The 18,503-nt window shown below is 38.8% G+C and overlaps 1 protein-coding gene across 1 annotated transcript; it reads right to left on the bottom strand.

Moving 5' to 3' along the window:
- Positions 1 to 1,905: 1,905 nt before the first annotated feature.
- On the bottom strand, positions 1,906 to 2,598 carry LOC138885405 (uncharacterized). Its single transcript, XM_070166351.1, has one exon. It carries the CDS (start codon positions 2,596 to 2,598, stop codon positions 1,906 to 1,908), a length of 693 nt encoding a protein of 230 aa, XP_070022452.1.
- Between the last annotated feature and the right edge of the window lie 15,905 nt (positions 2,599 to 18,503).

The raw sequence follows: 18,503 nt of genomic DNA, 5'->3' as shown, positions 1-18,503 counted from the left end.
GCCGAAGATATTAGAACATTCCAAGCCTCCTTTCATAATCTGCTGCAAAAGCTCGATTCTTAACCATACTTATGGGCTCGAAATAATTAGTCACCATACTTTAACTTTTGAATCCACTAGAACCGTTGTTGAGAGCCACCCACTCTGACTTGGTCCCGAATATAATCAACTCCATGAATCTTCTAGCATATGAATACCCTCTCGACGAAGCACCCAGCCAATCGCTTTCCTTGTAACTCACGTCTACAACAAGCATAAATCTTGAGTTTTACCAAAGTTTGAACGTGAGCCAATAAGGCCAACCATAGCACACCTTTATCAAATCCTCTGCTCAAATTACCACTTATATTCTTTTCCCTTAGCCGAAATAGCCCATCAATATGATGATAACCAGAAATCTCACAAATAGACGACCATGCAATCCAACTGTAGGCGGTGTGACTCTCCTACTTAGCTTGAAGCCACTATTACACAACTCTTGAACCCACCAAGATTCTTTATAAACCACCAGATTCCTCGAAATCCTTCCGTTAGCATTTCATGAACACTCTGAATCTCTAACAACATTCACACATTAGACCTCTTACCGAATAGCCAATAAAATCCTTCATAAGAGCTTCACCATCCACGCGACCGCTGACCCGCTCACAGGAGATAACCCACCTGAGCCCATGATCATTGACCAGCTGCACACGTCCATTCACTCCTCGTGGACATCAACTAAATATGCGACAATATCTTCCAATTCGAAGTTATGTTGTATCCTTCTTCATATCAAGTAGCTCTTTTACGTCATATCAAATCTCCCACCTTATGCTAGCTAATATTTTAAATTAAGCTCATAGACCCAATCACTGTCTACTAAAATTCCCAAATCACTCCAAACTTTCCTCAATGGTGTAGTTATCCTACCACTGAATCTATGTGTTGCTCTACCACTTTCCCACTTTGGTCAAACTCATTCCTTGAAGCAACTACTCGACCTTTGCTCCTTACACTTGGCCTTCTCGAGCCGTCAACATTAGGAAAACTGATTCGATCCTAAATCACGGCACACCGCAATCTCTGACAGCTACTTCCCCGACACCATTTCACAATACCTTGCCCAGAGGCAAATTGAAGAAGATCATAACAACGACGAACTTAACATATTCAATCAAAGATGACGACACCATGTCGTAGATGAAAACTCCACCACACTTGAAAACACCAAGTCTCGTTACTCTATCAACCCAAACCTGGCCATTTATAGTCTAATTGACTTTTGTTCACCGGAAATACAATATTGAATCTCTGAATCGTGCACTGAGAAAACCTCATTCCAAGTCATTCACTACCCCGACACATGGGCATGCATCCCATCATCACATCAATACTGTGATATAACCGTTCGTGAGCATCATAGCAACCTGTGCATGGCCCCAAATCTCTCAGAAGTGCAGATACTGAGCTGAAATGACAAAATATCCTTCCGCAAGGCGATGACAATAACCCAATCAACTATGCAGGGAGAACATCCTGCTCCACATTTGTAGTACCATTAAAATTCCTCAATTTATAATAAGCGATTAGCGTTGTATAAGATTGAGTAGGAAAGAAACAAGGGCATAAGCCTCAAAGGAATCAAACCGCACATTGAGGAATCAAGATGGGAAGTTCTCCTAATAGCCCTCTAGCCTCTCGAAGATAAGTACTAACATTTCCACACCGATCTGCAAGACTTTACTAGACTTGCTCTTGACTCGTGAGACCTAAGTGAACCTAGTGCTCAGATACTATATTGTCATGACCCAAAATCCACTAAGGGTCGTGATGGTGCCGGACACCACTATCAGGCAAGCCAACCATAAATACTTAATTAATTCTTATTTTTTTTGAGCAAATAAGAAATAGATATATTAATAACTAAGAAACATCTAGTACATAGTCGACATAACATGCATCTTGGAGGATGTATTGGTTTCCTAAGCTTGCTAGCAGTTTGCAAGCTTCATTACATAGAAGTTTTTTATGGGAAGTGGATTCAAGTCTATCACTTTCCACAAAATCTATTACATCAAAAGGTGGTACAACAAAAACTTTTTTACTGGGCTTCTCTGCTTTACTTCCTCCTGCTACTCCAATAGCTTGATTGTCCCTTTCGAGGACCCCTTTTGCTAGTTGATGGGCAATCCTATTCCCCTGCCTGAAAGTATGCCGGAGAGTAACCTTTTGCTGGTGCATTAAGGACCTACAATCATTAACAATTTTGTTAAATAATTTATTACCGACTTGTATTGCCTGGATTACCTCTAAGTAGTCTGTCTCAATCTCAAGTGGGAGGAGGTTCCACTCCTTTGCTGTTCTTAGACCTTCTTGTAGAGCTTTTAATTCAGCTACTAGTGAGCAATTTGCATGTGATAGTTTTACAAAACCAACTATCCAGCTACCTGTTGCATTTACGAAAACACCGCCTAAACCACAGTTTTTGTTATAGCTATGAAAATTGGCATCCACATTCAGTTTGTACCACCCCCTAGGGGGTTTGAACCAGTTGATTTTTAAAAAGGATTTGGGAGGGTTAATAGAGGTTTTTCCCGTGAATAGTTTAAATTCCATTGCCTTTTGCAAGATTTGGTAACCACTGATTTGGTTGGCAGTGTTATTGATGTTATTACTGTTTCTATTAACCCAGATATGCCAAATGATGAAGGGAAAGAAGTTGTTCCAGTTTATGAAGTCATGTTTAATAGGAAAGTTGAAGTCCTTTAGTTTAATAATTAAGAAAACTATGATTTTTCCTTCAATTCAACTAGTAAAAGATAATCTTTACATAAATAAATAAAAGAATGTTTAGAAGTAAATACGGAATACCCCATAATCATCCCAGAACCTGGTATCACGAGTGCATGAGCAGTTTCAAGAAAATAACGTAATACAATAGCTGTCCGGAATACAATCGGACAGAAAGAAAATATAGTACAAAACTCTAAAGGGGACTCTGTTGGCTGCGGGTTGTCCCGAGAGGTGCAGCTCACCTAAGTCTCTGTATCAACCATACCGCTGGGCCCAACTAGGCCACTAGACATACATGTGCATGTGCAACAAAAAATGTACAACAAGTATTGTATGAGCACAAAAACAATGTGTACCCAATAAGTATCTCGTCTAACCTCGAAGAAGTAGTGACGAGAGGTCAACTTCGACACTTACTAGTGGTCCGATAATCTATAACATGTGATATCTCATCAATGAATTTATACAAATTATATAAAGATTTTCCAATTGTACTATCACACATAATTTCCATCGAGGACGTTCGGCCCGATCCAACATAAATGCAAATTGTGCACTGCCAAGGGTCGAACAACATGAACCATAGATACATTTATGCCCCTGCTCGCGAATCATACATGCGATGCAGTCTTTGTTTAGTAAGGCTTGTAGTGTGATTACTAAAGAAACAAGATGACAGACTCAAAGGTATTAACTAAGATACATAACAAGTAGGTGGTTAATAACATATAACCGGCTTAACAAAGAAATGCCTATATCATTTTCAATACTGAATAAAACTACCATTTCGCTTTGCAGATACACGGGGAGAGTTCTAGACATCAAATGCAATGCAATGAATCATATAAAATCTCACACACACATGGCACATAACTCACTCTGGATTGGACTATCAAGACACTCTAGTCAAAGCAGTTAAGCCGAGTTAAGATCATACAGTTTAAAGTACTTATACAAGAGTCAAAAACTGAGTCTAAGCGTCACAACTAAAGTACTCACTATTCTCAGGGAATAATAGAGTGAAGAGATATTTCCTTCCATTCAAATCATTGCACAAGGTTCCTACTCCTAACAAAAATAAAAACTAACTACACTAGGTTCAATCAAAACCCTTGGAAAAGAACAGCGACACAAAGAAAAACCAATGGAAAATTAATACACTACCTAACAAAAGTAAATCTTTTTTTTCTTCCAACTTTACTCCCTCAAGAAACCTGTCGATGATATCCATCGCCGGGAAAAATTGAAATTTTAATTTTTTATTATTCTTTTTCAATTTTTTGTTTTTCAATCTCTAACTACTACAACTAACAAAAAAACTAAAAGTAATATACATAGATACAAATATCACCCACCCCATACTTTAAGTTGTGGCATGTCCCCATGACACACAAAGAAAAATGCAAAGGTGAAGAAAACTCCTCTAATCAACTCATTCCATGTCAGAGACGGTGTCGGGACATGCCCGGCCAAGTGCACGAAGCCATGCCGTGATCTTCTTTTAGGATTTGGCATTTTGTGTAGCAAGGGCGTCCATTCGAGCTCCCAAGTCCGTGACTGAAGCACACATCACCGTCATCTCTTGTTCTAAAGTGCTCATTCTCATTTCCCATCCGCCGCCTGAAGGTTCCCCAACACCCTGCTCATGCGATCGAGAGGTAGCTACATCCTCACCATGCACCTTATTGACCTCGTTGAGCACATCAGATTCCTCACAATCCACCTCAGCAGGCCCAGCAGGTTCTTTCCCAGTTACAACTTTATTAGCCCTAAATTTCTGTTCGCACTTGACTTTCCTATTTGTGGCCTTATTTTTCGGTACCCGTGCCACACAGCATAACCGAGTGACTAAGGATGGGAAAAAGAACCCATACCTCTACACAAGATAACGAATGGTCATCTTATCTTGAATGACCTGAGCCACATCAAAATCTTGGCCATTGATAAAGCACCAAATCATATCATCCCGAGACCATTCACCATAGTGGTGTTGCCTGAAGGCAGCAGGCGGTTAATGATGATGTATAGACAACACTTCCCCTCAAAGGTAAGTGAAGCCGAGTGAAATTTGCGCCCCTCTTTTATCCACACTACCTCCTTGACAGGTGCACAAATGGTTGCAAAAAACAGGCGCCACAAGTATGGTTTTCTGATGTACGTGGAATAGTCACCTGTATCAGGGTCTTCCACATACTCCGGAAAGTGATATGCCCTTCGGATGACGTCCTTGGAGAAATCCACTCTCTTCTTCTGGACTATACATACATGGTCTTTATGTTCCAGGTAGTTTGCATAAAACTCCCGAACAACCATTAAAATTTCCTCGTCAGGTTCTTCGAAGAACACCCCCATGCCTCTCCTGACCAATTCATCATTGTCGCGCCCTTTTTTTTCCTTTTTGACGAGGAAGTCCGGGTTTCCACATTCATGGGGGAAATAACTCGTTTCCTTTTAGGAATTTGGGTATTTGGAGAGTCGCCACCTAACAGATTATGGTGTGTTAGGGCACCTAGAGCAATTAACTCATGAACTAGTTTGCATTACCAGAGATTAGGGTAAGGGCTCCAAATAACCTTGAGGGGGAAGGTGTTAGGCACCCCTCGTTGTCCACAACATGGGTCCCGGCTGAACTTAAGCTATGTGAATTAGTCATTTTAACAAATAAACAGTTTTAACATATATTCGCAAATAAAGGCAAGTTTTGACATTCTAAGTACATGTATGATTCAAGTAATGAAAACAAGGGAAAATGTTTGAACAAATTGCACATATGTAAAGAAAAGTAAATTCATTTAAACAATGAGAGGTGGGAAAGAGGGGTCCTAGGTTGGTTAGCCTACAGGATCATACCCACACAATGCCCAGTAATCACTCCTCAGTGAGGAGCTACACGTGACATTAGCGCGTAGTCATCATATCCTTACTACCCAATTCCCTCCTCTTGGTCATAGCCTAAAGAGTTCTAGAAGCCTTGAAAGATATCCTATGCATGCATTACCCGTTCCTTCCTTATGGCCCTGGAGTTATTTAGGACCGCTAATTTAGGTAGTTCTAGACCATCCTAAGGTACTTAAAGGAGAAAAATCTAGGCGTCAACCAAAACAATTAGGACTGCATTAAAGAAGGAACACTTGGCTCAAATTTTACCTCCACAAACAGAACAAGTAAGTGCACGTCTCAAATAACAGTTTTCAGATATTCAAGAGGAACTCTAGAACAGGATATCTAAGTGAGCAGAGAATATGCAATATTGAGTTAAGACCAAAGTGTAAAAGAACTTAATCCATTTGCCTACTAATTTTTTAAACTTGTTGAATATGAGCAGTCTCGAATAACAAGGCGTAGTTTTATAGTTTGTAGAATTTCAGTCACCCTACAGGCTTGCCTAGGCGTATAATAGTGATGTCCTATGAGCATGGTATTTAATCATTGATCAGGAATGCGGTAAAATAGTAAACAATTTTAAACTGTCCATTTGGATACTATAGGCATGATTTCTAGTGATGTTAATTAATGCAGCGTAGAAGAGATGAGTAGGTTAGTTAATTAAACTGATTCAGAATATACAAACATGAGTTAAAGTTAAACTGATTTTAGGTCTAACTAAACTGGTTTTAGATCCTACATGCATGATTTCTAATTAAATATAAGGTGAAGCAAGCAGAATTTATTTGACCAAAGCAAAATCCATATAGGCATGATTTCTATTAAAGCTGATTTTAGATCATATAGGCATGATCTCTAAGGAGATGAATTTGAACATATGCTGTAATGGAAACTGAACCTTAGTGACTTTATAGCCTATAGGCATGATATCTAATTATATGAAATGGAGCAGGTAGAATTCATTTCAACCAAGAAATCCTATAGGCATATTGTCTAACACAGCACATGTAAATAAACCCTATAGGCATGTTATCTGCCCAACTTTACACACAATATATAACTACCCTCCCTTTTCACTAGTCACCCCAATATTTGTATACAATTAATTATTACAAACTAAGAATTGAATGAATTACTTAATTATAAATATAAATTAAACTATAGGGAGCCTGAAGTAAGCCCAAAGTAATTTCCAAGCCTTCAGTGGTCTCAAGTGCTCAATGTTCCATAGCCAATTTCTTGTCTAGGTGTGTCAGAGTTCCCTAAAGACCTCAAGGATCCCGGGCAGTACTCACACCCTGACCTTTCTCAAATAAGGACTGCTTTATGTGCAGTGGGGAAGTACCATCCCTGATATGTCAGAGTTCAAGGAGACCTCAGGGATCTCCAAGCAGTACACATACCAGAGGGGCAAGACTTAATAAACTAAGAGTAAGTGGGAGTGCATAATTTTAATAGTGTAGAGAAGGGTCTTAAGGGTGAGAAGATTTTTGAAAACCAATACTAGTTTGAGGAAAACAGTAGTTGGAAAAGCATGAAAAGAATATCTTGAAATCAAAAAACCAGTCCCGGAACAGCTTCAGTAAACACTTTGTCAAACAGACTTCACACAAGGAGAAAGGGGTAGGGGACACCTCGAATACATCTTAGTAATAGCAAACAAATACACTGATTCCTCAAGAAATTGTGGAATTGAAAAGTTAGTTACAAAAATATGTTGAGAACACATAGGTCTTAGACAAGACCAATACACACAACTAGAGTATCTTTGAAAGGGCTAGATGTCTTAACAAGATCTCATCAGTGAATTAGAGTAGGTAAAACTTAGATGTACAAACTAGACAACCACTTCATGAAGCATTCAAAGTTTTTTAGAAATACTAATCACATATAGAACAAACAGAATTTGGTCATGCTGGGTGAGATAGTAAACAAACAATGCAGCTTGGACATACTAGTGAACAAATAAGATTCATGCAATTATCTAGAGCAGGATTATGCATGCTAAACGGTATACTAGTTATAGCTTTTAACATAACAAACTTAAACATGCTGAGTGATATAGTAATTAGGTAGTGTAATATAAGCATGATGGTTACACATTGAGCATATGATAGTAGAATAGCTAGTAGAACTGGAAATCACAATTAATGAACTGCAGCAACAAAGAAAACACATAGTTTTGGATTGTGAATTGAATCAGGATATACCAGTTAAGGAGAGAATACAGAGTATAGAGCAGAGATGGTGCAAATAGCCAGCCTTGGCTTACAGCCGGCTGGATTAGTGAGAATTACAAGTAACAGAACAGAATAGAGAGCTTTTGAGAGTGTGAGAGTGTAGATGAACTAGTGTTCGTGTCTAGAGGTTAAAATAAAAGGAGTTTATATAGTAGCTCAAGAGTAGAACAAATAAGGTAAAGCAATCAACAATCAGTAATCAAGGAATTTCAGAATCAATTACATGAAGATTCAACATTGTTTTCTCCCTTAATTAAGGAAAATCAACCAACGGTAATGACAGGAACTAATTAAGGCAACATGTTCATTCAGACCGAGTAAAGAAGTAAGAATCAGAGATCTTATTAAGGAAAGGAGTTCAAATTAAAACAAAGAACTTCAGAATAGAGAGTCAGGGTTTAATTAAGGAAAGAATCATGCAAAGAGTCAGCAAGTATCACAGACAATTTTCAAATATGGCAAGAAAGGAATAGTCAGGAAACAGATTGATAAATCAGGAATTCAAATCAACACTGATTAAAGGGTGAAAATATATGTTTACCATGAATAGGCAAAAAAATGAATATAGACACATAGAATCAATAAAAAGTCGAACCAAGAACCTTAGTACAGGCACATTAGGATAAAAATCACAAGACATTGAATCAGGCTAAAGAACAATCATAGGAACCAAAGCATAGGACAAAGCCAGTACACAAGTAAACCAGACAACTTAGAATCCAAACAAAATATCGAAAAATTTAGGGTTTTTAGCATAAACGAGTTGGGGTTAAAGCAAATCTTATGAAATCGGTTAAAATACATAAGAAACAGAAGATTAAACACTCAAATTATCAAGCGTTTTGGAGAAAGAAATTTTCGGGAAACCCTAGTTTAGAAAAAAATGGAAAACCATTGGAAAATCAGAAGGTTCTTGTAAAAATCATATGAAATAGGCTCGATCCATCTCAGATCTTGTACAGATCTGAGAAGTTCATAGGGTAAAAATTAGGCTTTCGAGAAGAACAACATAGAGGTGAAGAAGTAGGCTTGAAAATCCATAGACTTAGGAAGATCTTACTCAAATCGAACTAGAACAGCCTGAAATAGGCGAGCAAAGACCAAAGGCTTAAACAGACCAACCCTGGTCCATTGAGGACCCTAGAGATGATGATACCAGCATAGGAGAGGCTGTTAAAGGCCTGGAGGTGGTGAGAAACCACAATGAATGGCCATAGATGAGTGCCGGTGAGGGTGGATTAGGTTTTAGACTTGAGAGCATTTGAGAGAGGAGGGGATTAGGTGACGGCGGGGGAGGGTGTTAGAATGATTAGGGTTTGGGGGGTATAGGTTGGTTTATTTTAGGAAGGGGGAATCTAGACCGTTGATCAAAATGATCAACGGCCGGGATTTGGCAAGAAGTGGGTCGGGTAGATACTGGGTTTGGGCTGGGTATATTTTGGGTTAAAATTGGGCTAGTTAATTGGGTTGGTTTCAAATGAAAAAGAGCCTATTTGTTAAATACGTAATTAATTGCTAAAACAATTTTAAAAAATGGTTAATAAATTATAAAAAATGACTTTCATGCATGGAAGTATTTTGAAGTAATCACTTAATATTTTAAAAATATAAAATGCTATTTTCTGGTAAAAAATAATGCAATAATGCATGTATAGGTTATAATTGCAAAGTAGTTGCAATTGCATCATAAAAATACAAATGTGACTATTTTTGCAATAATTGAAACTTAATATAAAATGCAAAATGATAAAATTAAGCCATAAAAATTATTATAAAACTATTTTGTGATGCAATCAATGATTGTTCTATAAAAACAAATGCTGGGATAAATTAATTAAAATGTTTTAAAGATGCAAAAATTGTATGAAGAAATACTGGTTGATGACAAAGCATAGTTTTGAAAATATTATGGGAAAAATTGGGTATCAACAGCTGCCCCTCTTTATCCGGGAAGGATGAAAGAGTTTTCGGGTAAAGAAATGATGGCCAATTTTGACCGAATAGGATGTTTTGAAAGATAGAGGTCGGACTACGGTCTTTGAGTTGCCTAGATATCCCTGGTTTTATAGGAATCAGGCCATGTGTAGTTCTGAATTCATTGACGGAATATGCCGATGAAGTCATTAAACGGACACGAGATGCAAGAGCGGTTTTGGTGAACGGCTAAGTTTGAGATAGTTTGAAGGAACAGGAGTGAGGTCGCTTCTACAAGGACAGCGGTTGCTCTCGGGTCGCCTGCAGATGAAGAGATGCTACAGACATGTATTTGTGCGAAAATTTAAACATGATACAGATTCCCTTTGGACCATGAAAATTATCTTCGGACGGTTAAGGATGACGTCCTCGGACCATGATGTCCCATACATGAATTGTTTAGTGAGGGATTCGTAGGCCATGAAATGATGTTCTCGGGCTATGAAAATGATGCCTCCGAACCATGACGTCTTTGAATAATGATATGCGAATTCGAGAGATCCTCAGGCCATGGCATGGTGTCTTCCAGTTATGAGGATGATGCCTTTTAGACTATGACGCCTTTGGATAGGTTAGCAATATTTCAGCCCATAAGATGCAATAATATATAGTTACCAAGACAAGGCTTAGTCTTGTGAAATGAAGGGCAGAGCTTAGCCCAATCGAAAAACAAATAGATAGTACCTGAATAGATCGATATTTATGCAAGGAGGGACAATGCTTAGCCCCCATGAAAACGTAGAGGCAAGGATTAGCCTCATGCTGATGTGAAGGTAAGGATTAGCCTCATGCAAATATGGAGGCAAGTATTAGCCTCGTGCATGTATGGAGGCAAGGATTAGCCTCATGCAAATATGGAGGCAGGGATTAGCCTCATGCAGATATGGAGGCACAGATTATCCTCATGCAGGTATGGAGGCAGGGATTAGACTTATGCAAATATGGAGGCAAGGATTAGCCTTGTGCAGGTATGGAGGCAGGGATTAGCCTCATGCAAATATGGGGGCAAGGATTATCCTCGTGCAGGTATAGAGACAAGGATTAGCCTCATACAAATATGGAGGCAGAGATTAGCCTCATGCAGATATGGAGGCAAGGATTAGCCTCATGCAAATATGGAGGCAAAGATTATTCTCATGAAAATATGGAGGCAAGGATTAGCCTCATGCAAATATGGAGGCAAGAATTAGCCTCATGCAAATATGGAGGCAAGGATTACCTCATGCAGGTCATCAAGGTAGGGATTAGCCTCATGCAAATATTAAGGCAAGGATTAGCCTCATGCAAATATGGAGGCAGGGATTAGCCTCAAGCAAATATGGAGGCAGGGATTAGCCTCATGCAAACAGGGAGGCAAGGATTATCCTCATGCAAATATGGAGGCAAGGATTAGCCTCATGCAAGTATGCAGGACAGGGCTTAGTCCCATGCAAAGAGCGATAGCAAATAAGAGTAGTATATTTCTTAGCTAGAGATATATTCGGTGTCCGATGGCCTGTTTGATAGTGATTTTGCTTTGCATATGCATGTTTGCGAATGTTATCACTGCGTCAAATGTTCTTGCGTTTAAAGAAAAATTGTATGTTTTGTGAGGGGAGGTTGGTTCGTGCTTCTGTCTGCGGAAATTGCTTTGTTCCATTCTAGAGGCCTCATTTGAGTTTCCCTGGGTACCTGACTATTACAGAAATAGTGTTTTCGAAAATATGCAATTATTGATAAAAATAGAGTCATATTAGAGACATATTGAAAGATCAAGTAATTTTTTAGATGAACTAGTGACTGTAACACATTTCAGAGACGTTGCAGTTTTCTCATGTTAGAATTTTGAGGGTCCTCCTCAAAATTCTGCCATAGTTTGGTATATGATCCTTCGGCTGTTTGTGGGAAACGAACTCGTTGACCCTTCTTCGGAATTTTGAGAATCCTTCTCAAAATTCTTCCCCAGTTTCTTAACTGATATCTGACCGTCTGGCATATGTTGGCATTGGTTGGACTTGCTCTAGAATTTTGAGGGTCTCATTTTTTATCTTGGGGGAAATGGAAATTTTATTATGATATGACCGAACCCACAAGGCTGCCTACGTATCCCCTCTTAAACGGGAATCAGGTCAAGCGTAGTTCAATTACATCAGATGAAGAAATGTAAATAGTCTAAGCATAGTATATTTTGACTGTGTCTGAATTGATTGGTTTTGGCCAGATTTTCCATCCATATCTACAAGTATGAATGCTCCACATGTTAGCACATTGTGAACCATGTAGGGACCTTGCCAATTGGAAGAGAATTTCCCTTTGGCTTTATCTTGATGTGGGAATATCTTCTTCAGTACCAGCTATCCTGGTGCAAATTGCCTTGGTTTGACTCTTTTATTGGAAGCCCTAGGCATTCTGTTTTGGTAAAGCTGACCGTGACATACTGCGTTCATCATTTTTCTATCTATGAGGGCCAATTGTTCATATTGGCTCCTTATCTATTCTGCATCGCTGAGTTCAACTTCCTATATAATCCTTAAAGAAGGAATCTCTACCTCGGCTGGGATGACCGCTTTGGTACCATAGACCAGCATGTAAGGAGTTGCTCTGGTTGATGTGCGAATTGTAGTACGCTATCCCAACAAAGAGAAAGGTAGCTTCTCGTGCCATTATTTGTAGTTTTCTACCATCTTCCTTAGTATATTCTTGATGTTTTTGTTGGTGACTTCTACGGCTCCATTCATCTGAGGTCTATAGGCTGTGGAATTCTAGTGCTTCATTTTGAAAGTCTCACACATGGCTTTCATCATATCACTGTTGAGATTGGCGGTATTATCGGTAACAATGGACTGGGGTACTCTAAATCGGCAAACAATACGATCTTTGACAAAGTCTACGACGACTTTCTTGGTTACGGCTTTGTAAGACGCAGCCTCTACCCATTTTGTGAAGTAATCAATGGCTACTAGAATAAACTTGTGCTCGTTTGAAATTGTGGGCTCGATAGGACCGATGACATCTATTCTCCAGGCGGCGAATGCACAAGGTGAACTTGTGGCATTGAGCTTATTTGGCGGCACCTTTATCATATCGGCGTGCACTTGGCATTGGTGGCATTTGCGGACATACTGGACGCAATCTGTCTCCATTGTCATCCAAAAGTAACCGGCCCTAAGTATCTTCTTAGCCAAGATAAAACCATTCATGTGCAGGCCATAGGTCCCAGCATGTACGTCCTCAAGTAGTTTAGAAGCTTCTTTTGCGTTGACACATCTTAGCAATCCCAAATAGGGAGTTCTCCTGTACAAGTTTCTCCGCTGTGGAAAAAGTGATTGGGCAATCTCCGGAGTGTGCGTATCTGAGTGTGGTTCGCATGCTCCAGATATTCCCCTTTCGCCAAATACTTCTTAATGTCATGGAACTAAGGCTTTCCGTCCGTCTCTTCCTCGACGTGAGCATAGTAAGCCGTTTGCTTATGGATTCTCACTGGGATGGGATCAATGAAATTCTTATCTGGATGTTGTATCATGGATGACAAAGTTGCCAATGCATCGACAAACTCATTCTGAATTTTGGGCACATGTCAGAACTCTATCTTCGTGAACCTCTTTCTCAATTCCTGCACATGGTGCAGATATGGCAATATCTTGGAATTTTTGGTGGCCCATTCTCCTTGTACCTGGTGCACGAGAAAATCTAAATCACTGATTACCATCAGCTCCTGAATATTCATGTCGATTTCCATGTTGAGTCCTAGTATGCACGCTTCATATTCTGCCATGTTGTTGGTGCAGGGAAATCTGAGTTTAGCAGATGCCGGATGTTGATACCCTATTTTTTCCTATATTTTTTATATGCATAAATACCTTCAAAATAGCATATATATGCATATATAAGCATGCATAAGGTTTTTATAATTTTCCTATAAATACCTTCTAGATTTCTTCGTTTGGTTCTGTGTATTAGCATGACTGCTCGTTTCTTGTCTGAGTTTATGTGATTATCTTACTTAGATTATGTTCTTACTGAGTTTTTATGACCTCTATGTGTTTGTGTTCATCTTGACTGGTCAATACTTGCCTCTTTGTTTGCTGTGTTTGGTTACTCCTATCTCACTCTTTTTATATGCTAAAACTTTCTCCTTGATTGACTCTGAACTCCTTGTTTCTGGGCTTGATTTGAAATCTTCCCTTTAGACTTTCGATTCTCCTGTTTTAACTTGTTTACTTGCTTATTCATGGGAACCCATGTTACTCTCCTTAAAACCAGTAATTTCGAATCCTTGATTCCATGATTTACTATATGTTGATTTTCGATTATTTCCATATTCTGCAACTATATTTGTTTTCTTGTCTTATTTGGTTAACCGAGTATTTTACTAATTCTTCATTAGTTGTTTCCTTAATTAAACCCCTATGTACTTACCCCTAATTGTCTATTTTATACCTTAGACTCTACTTGTTTTCTTTCCTTAATCATTTCTGCCTATTACTGTTGGCTGATTACCCCTTAATTAAAGGAGTACTTGCATTGGTGTGATTTTGATTAGTATTCGATTCCATAATTACTATGCTACTATGATTCTTGCCTTAATTTATCTAATTTTTGAACTACTATATATACACACTCTCTTATTAACACAAAGACACGAACATTTTGGTTCAAAAGCTCTCTCTCTCACACTTAAACTTTCTGCTCTCTCTTTTGTGCTACTTGCTATTATTCTGAGTTAGCCGGCTACAAGCCAAGGCTAACTATTGTGCTCTCCTGCTCCTTTACTTTTGTTTACTATCTTCTTTACTTGTATGTTCTAATTTCAATTCAAGTTCCAAAAGCAATATGGTTCTTTTATTGCTTCAGTTCATCATGTTTCTAGATTGCTTTTTTACTTATGGTTTTGCTGTGAAACTTGCAGTTAATATGATTACATGATTAGCATGTTATGTATTCCTTTTTCTTAGGATCTGTATGAACATATTACCCCCTCCCCCCTATGTAGTATATCTCCATGTGATTTTGCTCTAGCTGGTTTCTAGTATGAGTTTCCTTGTGAAGTAGTCTGCACTCCTAAACTTGTATGGTTCTGGGATTGATCTTACATCATGTTGATCCTATACTGAACCCCCTTAAGCATTGCTGATTCTATGACTATGTCTAATCAGTTGTGTCTGAGCATGTATGTGCCAATTCCTAAGACCTTTGCATGTTATGTGTTTACAATCATGTGCTTTATGTATCCCCAATCCCCATCACCCCTATGTGTAGGTTTGTTCCTTCTGTTTTGGTCCTGTGAGTATTGCTGATGTGGTTTTGGACTCCATGTTTGATTTACTGTTGTCTAATCATATAACTCTCTCTTTTCAAAGTTGTTTTACTGTATGACTCCCTCTTTTACTCCATAAACTATTTCCAGCAAATCTCTTTTAATACTGTTTTCCCACTAAAACCTTTCAAACTGTGTCAAGCACTCTCACTCTACTCCTAAGTCACTAGGTTCTGCCCCCTCCAGTGTGTGTACTGCCTTGGGATCCTCTTGAGAACCCTCTGAACTCTGGCACACTGAGGCAGGCCCTTCCACACAGCACTTACTCAATTTGGTTACCAAGTCTAGGTGTAAGCACTGCCCGAAATCCTTGAGATCATTAGGAAACTTTGCTGCACCTAGACAATGATACTGTCTATGTAATTTGGGCATTTGAGGCTATTGGAGGCTTTGGAAATCTGGGCAAGATAGGCTCCCTATAGAATAACTTTTTATTTTCTTATCTACTTATGTAATTCATTCATATAGCCTATAATAATTTGTAAACGAATATTGGGGTAACTAATGAAAAAGGGCGGGTAGTTACATATTTGTGGGGTAATACGGGTAGAAACCACGCCTATAGGGCTTTATGTTTTGTTATGTTTGCCTTACTATGTTAGAAGTTATGCCTATAGGTCTCAAGTGGTTGCAATAATAGAAATCATGTTTATAGGTCTTAAAATCAATTTCACAAGTAGATACCATGTCTATAGGATATAAACCAATTCAACTTCTATTATAACAAGTGCTTACATGTGTTTTTCATCATGCCTACCAGTTTCTAAATATCAGTGTTAAACAACTATATATCATGCCTATAGGGAACAACACCAGAAATTATGCCTATAAATTCAAACTAGTTTAGTAAATCAATCCAGCCTACGATTAGTTCACTTCGAAATTGGTTTGATTAATGGTTTATTTTCCCTGAAACAAGTTCTTTCAAAAACTTCCTTAATCTATTATTAGACAGCATGCCTATAGGGATTCAAGAGTATGTTTTAAAATCTGCCTTAATTTAATATAAAACGTAGTTATCAGTATTCTGTGTAGGCAAGCCTATTGGGTGTTTTTAAAATCTTGCAACTCTGAAACTGTTTCTGTAACTTAATGTCTTTCTAATTTTTAACAGGATTTAAAAATCAGTAGGCAAACTGATAGGGCCATTACTTCTGGGTTTTAAAACAAATTGCCTATCTTCTATGTCTTGACATTCACTTAGATATCATGCCTTAGGATACTATTTAATAAAAGGCCCTTATTTGTGTTCGAGTCGTGCTGTGTGAGCCTTTAATTGCTTCTTTTTTGTCCTATATGCTAAAGTCCTAATTATTATTTCCTGTCGCCTTAGTATTTTCACCTTTAAAACCTTAAGGGGTCTGTCTAGAACTACCTATAGGTAGAGGTTCTAAAATTCATCTAGGACCATTAAGAAGGGGCGGCTAACAGCACGCAATAGAGATCGCTAACCAACACTCATTTTAATGACCACTAAGGGGGTGGGAAGGGTAGATATTGGATATGATGACTACACGCTAATGTCATGTGTAGTCCCTTATTGAGAAGTGTTTACCGAACATTTGTGTGGGGTGATCATATAGGCTAACCAACCTAGGATTCCTCCTTTTCCCAAAACCCTTTTTTTAAAACTTTGTTTTGTACAACTTGTTCAAAATCTTTATCTTACCATTTGAGTTATACAACGTGCTTTACTTGTAAACTATTTGATTCAACTATTTATTTGTTAATGGACTAATTCATAAATATAAGTTTGGTCGGGACCCACATTTGTGGACCGCGAGGGGTGCCTAACACCTTCCCCTAGAGGTCATTTCGAGCCCTTACCCTAATCGCTAGTAATGCAAGCCAACCCAAGAGTTAATCACTGTAGGTGTCCTAACGCACCATAACTCGTTAGATGATAACTCTTCAAATACACAATTCCCAAAAGAAAATGAGTTATTACCCCCCCCCCCATGAACGTCGGAACCCGGACTTCTCTCCGCGGAGGGAAAAAAGGGGGCGCGACAGTATGGCGACTCTGTTGGTGATACCTTTTAGGCTCTTACCATAACAAACTTATCTTTTTACAAATTAGTCCAAGCATGCTCTATCCCGTACCTTTCTCCCTTATTTGAATTTAACTGTCTATCTTTTAAGCATTTATGGTTCTTTATCCCTGAAACTGACTTGTCTCTTTGTTTTCTCTTCCTGTAACTGTCTTTCAATTATTTAAATGTTGTATTTATTTTTCCTACGTGAAAATACTTGACTACATGTTATTAATTACTACATAAATCATGCACTGCATCATATTCCACTCATGCGTATCAAAACCTATAGCAACGCTTTAATGAGTGGTTGTGCTCTTCCTATTTACTACCCTTAAATTCGAAAAGGCTTATTTGCGGTAAAAATAGTCGATCAGCGGTGCAGTCGACGGTTCCGTGCCTTTCCCCTCGAGTTGTACGCTTGAGGGTACCAGTCTAAAACCCTATAGAAACCTTACGTTGGTTAAAATTATGCATGTATCATGGTCAAACCTAGTCGGATCAGTTATGTTGTCCATATAATAGTCCTTTAAGATAAGCCTTATCCAAAGTCCATCGGGTTTTCCATAATCCCAACGGATGCAACCACGTTCTATGCATTAATTTGGAGAACTAAATGCTGATATGTTGACCATAAATGTATAAATAGTCGAGTCCGGTGGGGGTAAGGTCTAACCCTTTTATTTTACAGAAAATGAGGCACGAGGTCTCCAGATTCGGTATGGTTAGCAACATCCAACCATTGCTGCTAGATTGGTGGGAAGACCTTTCCTCAAGCGACAAGAAACATGTGAGAAAATACCTGGGTAACCTGCCTTCCCTGCTAGATATTGAGCCAAACAACAAACTGATCGAGGCTGCCACTTTATTCCGAGATAGTGAAAGAGTTGTATTTTGTTTCGGTGACATAGAAATGACACCACTTCTAGAGGAAATTGGAGGGCTTGCGGGATTGACTTGGGACAGTCCTGGGCTATTGGTACCAGAAAATCGTACTGGCAGGGGATTTTTGAAGATGATGGGGCTGAAGAAGAATATCGACATAGTGTGCTTGAAGGAATCCTACATACCTTTCGAATATATGTATGAGAGGTATGGCCATAGCAAGTCTTTCAGCACCTACCATAATGAGATCTCTCTCACTTCTCTGGGTCACATCCACCGCAAAGTATTCGTATTCATTGTGTGCTTTCTAGTCCTGATAGTATTCCCAATGAAAAAGGGAAGAATCCACACTAGGTTGGTCATGGTCGCCAAGACTCTGATGGAAGTGATTAATGGATAGACATAGTCCCCATG

The sequence above is a fragment of the Nicotiana sylvestris genome, chromosome 2 (assembly GCF_000393655.2).
Source record: "Nicotiana sylvestris chromosome 2, ASM39365v2, whole genome shotgun sequence".
Taxonomy (NCBI): domain Eukaryota; kingdom Viridiplantae; phylum Streptophyta; class Magnoliopsida; order Solanales; family Solanaceae; genus Nicotiana; species Nicotiana sylvestris.
The sequence above is the reverse complement of the archived record's forward strand: the minus strand, read 5'-3'. Positions and strand labels throughout refer to the sequence as shown.